A 13,697-nucleotide genomic window follows, 5' to 3' on the forward strand; every position below is an offset into this window, starting at 1 on the left:
AGGTACTGCTCTACCTTGTAATTTTTTCCATCTCAACATATATATATATATATATATATATATATATATATATATATATATATATATATTCTAACTAAATGTGGTTTGGCTTTCTGTAGCTAAGAGGTTTTGAACATATTAAGGGCGTTATTGTGGAAGCAAAAACCTTTGAAGAGGGAAAAGATTTGCTGACACCAACATTGAAGAAGAAAAGAGACAAATTTCTTAGTTGTTACAAGGTACTAGTTAGCTACACTTGTATATATAATATCCTCCATTCCATAATAGTTGGTTGAATTTCTTTCTTATGGTTTTGTGATGCAGGTTCAAATTGACCACCTCTACAAAAACAAATCCTAAACCAAGATCACCTTATGTGTACGAATTCCAAAAGAGCATGACCAATTGCATTATCTTATTCATATGTATTCTAATGCTCCTTTTCTAATAAACAAGAAAAGGAAATTCAAATTATGACACCTACCAAAAAGACATGCCTATTGAATCAAGCATAATATATTTATCTACTCAATACCAACACTTTGAAGCATTCATTTTCTTTTACTATTTGGTCAATAGCTTTCAAAATTCATATATTCGTACAAAGAAAGAATTATTATGAATTCCTTAACATCAAGTGTGTTGGGTTATTATGATTTTTGAGCACATATCAATAAAAGCAATGACAAACAAGAGTTTAATCATCATAATCCGCCATAGATCTTGTTCTAGTGAACTTTTAGCAACAAAAATTAAAATTAGAAGCATTAATTGATTATAAGACTTTATTTTAGATGAAGTAGAAACCAAATTCGTCTTTTGACTTAGATTATCTGAAGGTTTAAACCAACACCTCTGTAATGAAGTCACGCCCCAAATGTTTGATCCAAGCAATGAGACCATGTCTTTTCTTCCTTTTCTCTTTGTCAAAAGTTGAACAACTTAAGAGGAGGGATTATTGAGAGTTTGCACAAACTGAAAGGAAGATGACATTCAAGCAAGATAGATATCGAGATAAGGGTTACTCTGATATAAGAGGGGGTGATTCCTTATAGGATTGATTCTCCCTTTTTATGGCTTATCCCTTTAAATATGATAATTAACTGCATAATCAATTTTATTTTTAACTATTTTTTTTTTAAATTTATGTGCTTAATGTTTTAATTTCTATTATTATAATTATTTAAAACATCAAACATTATTTTTTGATTTTAAAGATAACAATATAATCATTTATATAGAGTTATTTTTAACTATTGTTATTATAAGTTATTTTAAGCTACTTATTTAAAAAATTTTAACGATTATATAAATATATTTAAGAAATATTTTAGTTAAACTAATATTACAATTTAGTTTTTGCATTTATCACTATAATTTGTCACTTTTAATTATTTACAAAATATTATTTGTTTTTTTTTAGTGGAATTGGAATTTATATTTAAGTTGACACAGTAATGTTATATTTTAATTAACAATTTAAGTATTTTATCCAAACTGTTCAAAAATTGTAGCTTTAAACTAATAATGGTTTACATACAACAACATTTTAAATCTAATAAATTAAGTATAATATGTTAAAATTTAAAGACATAACTTTATAAATAGAAGTAAAGATATTATTTTAAAATTGAAATTTAGTCTATTTATGATTACACTTTAGGTTTGATATTTATTTAACCTTATTAACCAACTTACAATTATTATTAGAAAGACACTACAATTTATCACTTTTAACTATTTATAAAATAATCTTTGGGTTGTTTAAGTTAAATAAAACTTATATTTAAGTTAACCCTACAATGTTATATTTTAATTAATAATTGAAGTATTTTATACAAATTGTTCAAAAATTATACCTTTAAAATGATAATGGTTTACATCCAACAATATATTAAAACTAATAAATTAAGTATAATATGTTAAAAGTTAAAAAAATATAATTTTATAAGTAGAATTAAAGATATTATTTTAATATTGAAATTTACTTTATATATGAATACACTTTAGATTTTATATTTATTTAACCTAATTACCAAATTATAATTATTATTATAAAGAAATTGAAAAGTCATGGGAGTTTCAAATGAATGTGGTGAAAGGAAAAAAGAATGGAGGTTTCAAATGCATGAGATTCAAGAAAAAAATGCTAGCTTTATAACTATGTATGACTTGTTTTCATAACTAAAAAACGATGTATACCTTTCAGTCATAAAAATATTCCTAGTGTATGTTTCTTGACTGAAAATTAAAACATACATTCCTTTAATTTGATCTTAAAACAGAAAAAGAGAACCATTGGTTGAATTAAAAGAAATAAAAATTACACACCAACTTATGCTTTGCTAGCATCACAGATCGCATAGAGAGAGTGTGGATGTACAACAATGGCGGTACTCAAACTAATATTAACATTGATACATCTTTTACTCTCAACCATTCATTCATTTATAACTCTTGTTGCCAAACTCATATCTATTACATTCATCCAAACTTCTACTTCACCCTTATAAAATTCTTTAAGCTTTGATACGTTTATGGTAACCGAGATTAGGTGAAGACCCTTTTGAGCAAGTAAGAAAGGAAAGTTTTTGTCGATGTCGTCGGTTTCTTTGGTATGATAGCCTATGGACCATAATTTTTGAGGTTCTTAGGTGGTCAAAAGAAAGTGATGGAATTCCTTTGAGGAGAGTGGTAATGAGTTTGAAAAGAGAAAGAAGACCAAGTATAGAAAATTGAGAAATTATGTCTTTTCATGTGTTTATTTCATTTATATTCTTTTTTAACATATGATACATATATTTTAATATATAATAAGGTAAATGTAACAATTTTGCATATATTTATTTTATTTATGTTGCAAAGTGGATAAAATCGAAAACTTAATGTTGAAATTGAAAAAAATATATAAATTTAATGTCAAAATCTAATATATATATATATATATATATATATATATATATATATATATATATATATATATATATATGTGTGTGTGTGTGTGTGTGTGTGTATATATATATATATATATATATATATATATATATATATATATATATATATATGTATATGTATATTCTCTTGTGCCGTTTTTTCGATTCTGAAATGTTATCGTGCCACGTCAGCAGTGATAATCGGATGACTTGAAGCAAACCAGTCTATTGGTCAAAATTATAACAAATTAAAGGGAGAATTTCATATATGCCCTTCTTAAATACCAAAATATCATATTTACCCAACTTAATTTCTAAATATCATATTTACCCTTCATAAAATTTGAAAATATCATATATGTCCTTTTTAAACATCAAAATATTATATATGTCCTTCTTAAATATCAAAATATCGTATATGCACTTTTTAAATATCAAAATATCAATATTAATATCTAAAATATCCTCCATCTAGAACATAATAACAATTAACAATAACAAAAACTAAACAATCAAAATATACATTTCATAGAAAGGGTTAAAGATAAATCTTTTTGTCTGTCAAGAGGTCGACATTCCAACAATTTAGAAGTTCAGATTCCATTATCATAGACGTCAGGATAATATGGTTAAATTTCATAATTATTATAATAGTTCTAAGGTATAAAAAATCATTATAAAATATTAAAAACATTATAAAAAAGAATTTGGGCAAATATGATATTTTGAAGTTTAAGAAGGGCATATATGAAATTCTCTCCAAATTAATATATATATATATATATATATATATATATATATATATATATATATATATATATATATATATATATATATATATAATGATTTACTTATAATAAAAAAAAACCATAATGTAAAATTGAAAAAAAATTAAAAGATAACGATCTTTATATCATTTACCTTTTTTATTTTATGGGTTTATATACATCACTAAGGGGCTGTTTGGCAGTATCTAAATTTTTAAGATCTGAATTTTTAAGAGGTCTGAATTTCTAAGAAGGTCTGAATTTTTAAGATCTGAATTATTAATATGCTGTTTGGTTGAAACCTCTGAATTTCTTTGCTGAATTATAAAAATGACAATTTTACCCTCTTTATTATTTTTTAAAGAATACAATGTTTATTTTTATAAAATAAACGAACCAAAGCCTTCAATAATATGTATATATAAACATCATACAAAATCAAAGTTAATCATACATAATTAAATATATTTTTTAAAAATACAATGCTCTAACCCGAAGAGGCGAAAGTATGATGCTATAACAAAGAAAGCAATAAAAATACATTGTTATTTCTTACATTTAACCCTTACAAAAACAAGCTATAAAATCAATCATCACCAAGTGACAGATGCATAATCAATAAAACTATCTATTGTCGATCAATTAAAGAAGATGCTAATTGTTACGATGTAGATTAGATGGAAGAACATGGATTGAATTAAGGTACTTCAATAATCATCAAATGAAGAAACTCCATATTTGGAAAACCATTGAGAAAATGAATGAATGCATTCTTGGTTAAGAAATAAACTATTGTGGCTACCTTTGTGATGTTGTCTCTATCCAACATTGCCCATAAAGCGCATCCATGTCCTTCCCGTTGAACCCGTTTTTCTTGAACCCGAATATCTTTGAATTTCTACTGCCTGCACACTTAAGAAACAACCAATCATTCTATCACTTTCATATCAACAAAAAATTAACCACAACAATCAATACAAAATCAAATGAACTAATGATTTCATACAAAATCAAACGAACTCTGATGTGAACCTCCCAAAAGAGATTGAATCTCCAAGAACATGTACATGGTTCTTCAGTAAACAAGTAATTTTACCAGATTTATCATTTCAGATTAAAAAAACACTCCAATTGAGTGTAAGAAAACTGTTGAGAGTATGCTTTAGTGAAGTTCAACTCATTGGAGCATTTCTACAAACACTTTGTAGTCAATAACTCACTCCTAACATTCTACAATAAGAAATATGTCGATTACCCAAAAAAGTTCACAAAATATTCAGTAAAATACAACTCACTGGAGCACTTTGACAAACACTTGGTACTACAAGAAATTAATCGAGACTTACATGGCTGTTGGGTTAAGGTAGAGAATGCAGGAGACATGTCGACTCTGCCATGGCTATCAAGAAGACGAATCACAGGGAAGAAAATGGCCCAGAAGCTTGAAATTCAAATGAAAATAGTCGACTGACCAATTACTCAAAAACTTTAAATTCAAATGAAAAGAGTCGTATGTTATAGATAAAGTCACCTGGGTTTCTTCTTTTCCAGATGGTGGTTGGGTCTTGCCGGCGCTGTTAGAGAGCTTGGCGTCGGTGGTCGTAACTTGGCGAGGCGACGATGGGTGCGACAGTGCTGTGCGAGGTCGACGATGGGAGGCGCTGAAGTTGGTCGGAGGAGGGTGAAGACCAAATAGATGATCGAGAAAGGTAGGTGTGTGTTTTATGAAACGAGGGCAAAAGAGGAACGAGCGTCTCTTCTTTTTATTCAGATACCCATTCAAGTCTGAAAGTTTAAGAGGCTTTTAAAAGATTAAGAAGCTTTTATTAATAGGTAACCAAACACGCTGAATCTGAAAAATTAAGAGGTTGCCTCTTAATTTTACAATTAAGAGGCTACCAAACAACCCCTAAGTTGTTCCTTTATATTCTAGAGGCGGTGTTGACGCTAATGTTTAAATGGACTCCATTCATGAATCAATCATTGTGACAGATTCTCTTTCTTTAAGATTTGACAACACATTTGGTTAGTGTCTTATGATTGTAAACGAATCAATATCGTGTTTTGTTTTATTTAACACATGGACCTGCATAAAGTCAAACACATTGACTATAGAGGGATAATGTTTTTAATAATAATAACCAAAAGTTTTAAATATATAAAAATTGATCGCATATGCATACCTTTCATATTTACAAATATTAAATTATATCTTGTCGCATTGAAACCAAGTATTATAAACAAAAGATAAAACATGTATTGGTTTACATTACATTTTTATTAATTTGTTACAAATATCAATTAACTTATACAGTAATTAACATATATATTAATGAACATCGTATATTGTTAATATAACAAAGTAAATATAATTAATCAATACAAGAATGCCGTTCCAAAAAAAAAAATCAATACAAGGATGAACAAAATTTTAAGTTTGTCTTTCTAAACTTTTATTTTAGGACAATTTACCGTTTCAAATAAAAGTAATCGTCTACTTTTTCTATTTGGGAACACTAATTCGCAATAATAGAATTTAAACTATCTTGCGATTTTGCTAAAATATAGGAGATAGTGCCATATAAATTCAAATATATTTGGAAATCTCATAAATCACGTATGAATTTCTTTTCAATCATTCATCTTTATAACCCTAATTTGTTTTCATGTCTCTGGTTGTTCCATATGCACACAAAGCAATCGGCTTCCTCCCAATCAACAACACATGAATCGAACACCAAGAAGTCGCTTATCGGTGGTAAGTTTCTTCCCTATTCTCATCTTTATCTCGGGCCAACATGGCTAAATGATTTTTTTTTCCTTTTCCTCTCAATGAATGGTTGTATAACATCAAGAAGAAGTCCTTTTGAATTCTCATAAAAGGCTCTCTTTTGTTTCTTTGTTTTTTCTATGGAGAAATCAATTCACGCAAAAGTAAGACAAAACCAATTAAACTATGTTTTTTTTTCCTTTGTTTACGTAAATATAGAAAAGAAAAAAATAATGATTGTTCTTTTTTTTTCTTTTGTTTGACATTTAAAAGAAACAAAAATGGAAATTGATTTCTTCCTTTTTTTTTTGTCCTTTACTTCGACATAAATAATAGGAGAAACAAACGTAAAAATAGTTGATTAAACCGCACAAATGGTCCATGTGGTTTGCTCAAAATTGTCACTTTGGTCCAAAAAAGTTTGGACTAGTATCAGAGGTCCAAAGTTTTCATTCTGTTGCTTGTTTGATCCATTCTATTCTGATTTTTTTTCAAAATGATGGATTTGCCCTTATTAAGTCTCTCTCTCTTTCTCTCTCTCTCTCTCTATCTCTCTCTCTCTCTCTCTCTCTCTAATGTCCATTTCTTTCTTCATTAGTTCTCCTTCACTATAACTCTTTAATTGTTTCTTCCCCAAAAATTCATCAAAAAATGACTGAAGAACCATAGGGCCACCACCCTTCTCATCTGAAACATAACATAAGGTAGAAATCTATGTCTAAAGTTCGATGAAGATGACGATTGTTTCAAGATGAACAGAACATAAGGACAGCAAGACTGAGGAAGATGAAACCCTATTGCCACCACCCTTCTTCACCAACACCACCACCATTGAACATCCATCTTCCCTCTTTGTTACCGACGTCATCGCTATGTTTTGGTCTATAAATATGAAGATATGGTTTGCAGCGGCTCAACCATCATTTGAAACCCTAAATGGAGGCGGGTCTAAACCCTCGCTTGCAAACCTTCGTTACAAAGTTGAAACAATGACATTACCGGATCTGAAACTCACCGCGTTAATGCTTCTTTGTTGTTGTATTTGTTTGAGGATGATAATGGTGGAGATATTGACGCCATCGATAAGGAGATAGTGGCGCCGGAGGTGGATTTTAATGAGAAAGGAAGTGGTGGAGCAAGATGATTACAATGGAGGTTGGGGCTAAGAGTTTCATTTAGGATTTTTCTTTGTTTGGTTTTCCCTCTTTGTTCTAATCTACGGGAATCAGATGAAATGTGTAATTGAAAACGCTTATGGATATTTAATATGAATCTAACCCCAATAAGTTGACGTGAAGGTTTTACAGATCTCTCTTGGACATCACTCATCTTCAGCTTAGATTTTATCTTAACCATATTATAGCTTTTTATGTGGACATTCTTATTAGGGAACATGGAAGCTTTTGACCGGAAAAAATGGCCACCAGAGTTCAACCAGGACCCTACGATTTTAGTAAACACTGTGGCCGGAAAAAGAAGAAGAAGGAAGTGGGAACAAGGGTATCGATGAGTGTTAATGATGGGTGGGGGTTTTGGAAAGACGGTGATAAGTGGGTATCATGTTACAGATGGGTTACAATTTTTCGAAGAGGGGGAGAGAGAGAGAGAGAGAGAGAGAGAGAGAGAGAGAGAGAGAGAGAGAGATTTCATTTTTATTTTTTTTTTATTTTTATTTTGTTATAAAAAAAATTATAAAAATAAATTAGAAGAAAATGCAAATTTTCTTTTTTATTTTTTTCTTTTAATCAAAAAAGTATTTAAATAATAAAAAAACTGAAAAGGAAAAACAAAATAAAGGCAATATAGTCATTATGAAAAAGTTTATAAAAAAACTAGATGAAACTCACAACAAATTGAAAAGTTTGGACCTCTCGTGTTAGTCCAAACTTTTTTGGACCAAAGTGATAATTTCCAGCTAACCACATGGACCATTTGTACAGTTTTCTCAAAATAGTTTTGTTAACCTACAAGAACAAAAGTAACAACTCTTTTGGAAATTTATAAAAGACACATTGTAATTGAGTCTCATTGTTTTTTTTTTCTTCTTTTTTTGCATAAAATATTTTTTTAATGCTTGTAAACTTAAGTAACAAGATATCCATGTAACACATGAAATTGTAGTTATGCTAGGAGTACTTATCTTTTTCATAATGGTTAAAAAAGGAGCCTCTTGAAAAATTAGCGGCTGCATTAATTTCTATAACTTTCATTTTAATTATAATTCCAGTATTGGGTAAGCTATGTTATCTTAATGCTTTTAAGAAATTCATATGTTTGTGTATAAAATATGAAGTTATTTATTATTATTGTCGTATTATGCCACAGGTCGAAAGCCTAGATGAATGAGATTAATTGCTTCTAATATCGAACTAAAGGCAAGCACACCTCTTCCTGGTTTGCTTAGTTGGAATTAGATAAGTTTGATCTATTTGAAGATTGCTTGTGTTTATGGTGGTGAGTTTAAGTATACATGCCCATTTTTTAATTTGATAATCTATAATGTATACGTTGCTGACCAACTTAACAATGGAGCTTTATTGTGTGGCTTGTGCAAATTCCTATGTCATAATTCTTCACACGACCAAAATCATTATCAAATACAAAGGTATAAGATCATAGATTTGTCTTTAAATATTTACTAGTTTTATTTGATTTTAAGTCATTCTTGGTTTTATTCTTTAAGAATAAATATAATTCTTGACCATTATTAATTGTATTCTTTTAGAATGAATGTAATTTATGTTTATAGTAGTATTCTTTAAGAATGAATGTAATTACTGATTCTTAAAGATTTAATTTTGTTTCATATAAAATATATATTCTTTAAAAATTGTTATACTTGATAATATATTGCAATATTCTTTAATTAAGATTGATATTTTCAAAAACAAAAAATATATTTAATGGAGTTGTATTCTTTAAGAATAAAAGTGAAACATGTTAAAATTAAGTTAAATATGAAATTGAATTAACTTTTAAACCTCTAACATTCAAGATTCAAGACCCTTTATTAGTTTATAACTAAAATTCTCATACAATATCATTATAACATAACAAAATCTGTTATTATTTAAAATTACGTTAAATTGAAATTGAATTAATTTAAAAAATCAACATTTAAAATTAAGAGAATCATTATTCCTTAAGATTTGAAATTTCCTTTTTTAAATATACTATAAGTGACTAAAATATTCTTACAATGATGTTTGTGTGATTATATGGTATATGTTATTCCATAATAATATTATAGACCCTCAAATTATAGTTATTAATTTTTTTCACCCGTTGGTTCAAAACTGTCTTTACAACCATATAATTGATGTCATCCACATTATAACTTAGCTCTTATATATATATATATATATATATATATATATATATATATATATATATATATATATATATATATATATATATATATATATATATATATATATATATATATATATAATTTAAAATGAGAACCCCTAAAGGATAAGAACCCTACAAACCTCTAATTAACTTAACATCAAAATGAAAACTTAAGCTACAAAATAAGATCTTAGTTATTTTTCATGTATCCAAACACACCCACTTACCTTCAAAAGCTCAAACACCAACTCTCCATCTATCATAATCAACTACCACCGTTACTACCACCTACTGGTGTCATCGTCACCTACCAACACGAGTCATCATAGAATGAACCATGTCAAGAAACATTCAATTTCTCCTTTCAAACACACCATTATGTTGAGGTGTTCTTGGTGGAGCTAGTTGTGAGACTATCCTACAAATGCTAAGATGATTGTAGAAGTCATCACTAAGATACTCTCTTCACCTATCAGAACGAAGTATCTTGATTTTCTTGCCTAATTGGTTTTCTACTTCACTTTGGAATATCTTGAATACTTCAAATGTCCAAGACTTATGTTTAATCAAATAAAAATATCCATATCTACTGAAATCATTAGTAAATGTAACAAAGTATCTTTCACCATGTCTAGTGATGTGTCTAAATGGACCACACACATATGAGTTGTAACGCTTGTGTTTCTGATCTTGCCATTTTTAGCAATGAAATAGTCTAGGTTAACCTTTGTAACCCGTTTTGAAATAATAGAAGTGTATTATTCGATTATTATGTGTTTTGTGCTTAATTGCTTAATTATGTGGTTTGATTAATTAAGAATAAAAATATGCATCAAAATTTAAGTGTAAAATAAACTTGATATCTTTAGATAATGTTGTAGTAGTTGAAACAAGGTTTCCGAAGATATAAAGAATGCCGAAATCCGAGTTATAACGAGGAAGTTATGACCTGTCGAAGTTTCGCGACAGAACCGGCAACGCTGAATGACGTAAAAAGTGAAATTTACGTTAGAGCGATAGTTAGCCTTATTGATCTAAACGAGAATCGAAGATCTCATTGTTAGTATCAAAGCGATAAAAAGTTAGGCGAGAACGGACGTCAAACGAAGAAGTTATGAATTTATAACGAAATTTTCTGTCCCGGCCTATTAAAAATAAATAATAAAAATAAAGTCAAAATTAGCCAACGGAGTCTAAACGAAAGTTGTAGAGCGTAGTCTCACCTTCGCGTGGATATAAAGACCGTCGAAAACGGAGTTCGTATGAAGAAGATATGAATTTCCGAAGTTTATTAAATAATTTGTATTTAAATTTAATTGAAAAATCTGGTATTATCCGAGGACGAGTCATCGGACTCATCCGAAGTACGCCCCGCGTACACCGAGGATGTCGACACTCGCATCAAGTGGCTTCGGATGACGAACGCAGTGACGATTTCGGACCTGTACGCCCCGCGTACAGGCGTACACCCCGCGTACTCCGAGGCATCAGCCTCCTATAAATAGGATGCGAGGGCAGCCGACTTCTTTGCTATTTTTCTCCATTCTCTGTCCCGTTTTGCCTCGATTTGCGTGCCAGAAATACCCCAAAGCCCCGGTAATATTCCCGAGTCCCGAAGCAAGTCCCAAGATCCCAAAGATCCCGAGAAGTGCGGTTTCCGAGCCGAAGCTCTGCCCGCGAGAAGTTCGATTTTTGTAGAGATCTTCCAGATCTGCTGACGATTACTACTTTTGCAAGTCGTAGTGTTGTGCGATCATCTTCTGATCAAGTGAGTGTATACTACCTTTCATAAACGCAATAATAATACAAGTATAGTTTGAGTGTATTAAGTATATTGTTGTTTATATGTGTGAGTATGTTGTTACTTTCTCCTAACGTATAATTATGAAGTATTTTATACGAGATACGTGTTGTGTGTATACTTTGTTGTTATGTGTGTGAATGTATATTCACTTTCTTCTATCTTACAGATCTGATTATTTCTATATGAAATACATGTTATGTGTGTGTGCCTCATCTATTATATGGAAAATGTATTGATCAAACATGCTATACAGGTTTTGAAAATATGTATAAAAATGTATGTTTTTATCTACTAATACGTTGGGTAGAACATGGGTAGATAGTTGGTGTGTAATAAACAGATGAGAGGCCTCGTTGTTGTTTTGATCCAGTCATCTAGCGGAATTTAGATGACGACCATGGACTTTTCTAGAGAATCCAGTGGAACGCTAGCAGGCTCATAACCTGTAGGTGTTAATGAACTTGGGTGTTCATTCGCTGTATTCCATCTCCCTCATGGTTGCCTTATTTGATTTATATTGCTGAGGAACCCCCGCAGCATGTGTTGTCACCCCGATGAAAATATTCTTAGACTAGGTCCCTTGTGTTAGTTATTTTAGGGACATAAAGTGAGAATAACGGGAATGGGTAACTAGGTTATTGTTGGTTGATAATAATTAATTTAATTATTTATTGTGGGTTGAAAACCCTATATGCTCATCAGGCTCTCAAGTCTGACCCACTCAGTTTTATTTGTATTACAGGAAGTGGCGCAAGGGCATAAGATGGATGAACCATCAAGTTGTTTTGTTTACAAGTCTGTATATGTATATATTTGTTGAATGACTTGTAATGTTATCGTTTATGCTTATTGGTCTGTATCGGAACATGACACCCCGAGTTTTGATTATATAATGAAAAATACATTTCTTTTATGAAATGCTTTGGTAAACATTGTTTTATCATGTTTTGTTTTTGGGAACAAATTCCGCAATTCTTTCAAATCAAATGGATTACTCTGAAATTATTTTAAAAGCATATATGAAAATCGGTCTTTTCTGGCTGAGATTTTGGGGATGTCACAGTTGGTATCAGAGCATTAGTTTAAGCGAACTAGGAATTTGTAGGATTTCTAGACTTAAACTTAGAATGCTAAGTGGAATTTTGAGATGTGTGTCTGTCATATTTTAGACATGAGCACTAGTTTATTTTAGGAAAGTTGCCTAAAATGCTTTATGTGCTAAATGTTATATGTTGCCATATATGATATTATTTGTTCGGATCTATGGTCTGTTGCCGACCGGATCTAGAAACCTTATGTGTGTAGGATTCTAAGCGTACGTCTACAATATTAGAACTAGCATGTAAACGTTTCGGAGTGATAAGGATGATTTGAATATCTATCGTGAATTAGGATCTAATTTCACCTTATTCGGTGTGTAGATAAAAAATGGTGAGAACAAGAAGTGGAGTTGGAAATGCTGATTAAAACAGGAATCAACCACCAGTGATTGAACAAAGACCTGTCGTAGCAGCAGCACTTGAGCCAATAACCATGGCTGGATGAAACTAGACGGTTGCTTCAACAGAATCGTGAAGAACTGTCAATTCGTGTGGAAGAGCCTGAATTAAATGAAGGGCACTCGAAAGGTGGAAACTTCAGTGGATCAGTTGGTCAAGCCAACCCACCGATAGTTAGGCGAGACAACCATGATGGAAGGAATGATGGAATGGGATGCAAGTGCAAGGACTTTCTAACTTGCAAACCATCGACCTTCAATGGAAAGGAGGATCTGATTGGAGTTATGGATTGGATCTCAGAAATGGAATTGGCCTTCATGACTTGTGGCTGCAGAGGCAACTTGCAGACTATCTATGCAGTGCGTCAATTCTGAGGTGGAGCCGTTCGTTGGTGGAACACTCTAGGGAAGACTTTAAGCCCAAATGAGCCACTGCAATTGTCATGGGCAGAATTCTTGGTGCAATTCAAATGCAAGTTCTGCTCGGCTCAAAATCTATTGGAGCTAGAGAACAAGTTTCTGACACTAACGAAAGGCAGCATGTCAGTCGATGAATACACCAATAACTTCACCG

General features: G+C 30.6%; 1 protein-coding gene and 1 long non-coding RNA gene across 3 annotated transcripts in view; one reads left to right on the forward strand and one right to left on the reverse strand.

Annotated features, from left to right (window-relative positions):
- Positions 1-550, forward strand: part of LOC145015500 (long chain acyl-CoA synthetase 1-like) — an 8,888-nt gene extending 8,338 nt beyond the window's left edge. For both annotated transcript variants that reach the window (XM_078973981.1, XM_078973980.1), the window contains 3 exons: positions 1-2; positions 120-239; positions 325-550. The exon at positions 1-2 is cut by the window's left edge and continues 181 nt beyond it. In XM_078973981.1, coding sequence (XP_078830107.1) covers positions 1-2; positions 120-239; positions 325-360 — 158 coding nt within the window. In that variant the 3' untranslated portion in view covers positions 361-550. The remainder of the gene's footprint in view (positions 3-119; positions 240-324) is intronic.
- Positions 551-4,131: 3,581 nt separating this feature from the next.
- Positions 4,132-5,711, reverse strand: LOC145017494 (uncharacterized). The gene is made up of 3 exons (XR_013666547.1): positions 5,232-5,711; positions 5,047-5,141; positions 4,132-4,612 (listed from the first exon to the last, which is right to left on the reverse strand). It is a non-coding gene; the product is annotated as an uncharacterized LOC145017494 (long non-coding RNA).
- Positions 5,712-13,697: the final 7,986 nt, after the last annotated feature.

Source organism: Lactuca saligna, chromosome 9 (assembly GCF_052625555.1).
Source record: "Lactuca saligna cultivar CGN05327 chromosome 9, ASM5262555v1, whole genome shotgun sequence".
Lineage (NCBI taxonomy): Eukaryota > Viridiplantae > Streptophyta > Magnoliopsida > Asterales > Asteraceae > Lactuca > Lactuca saligna.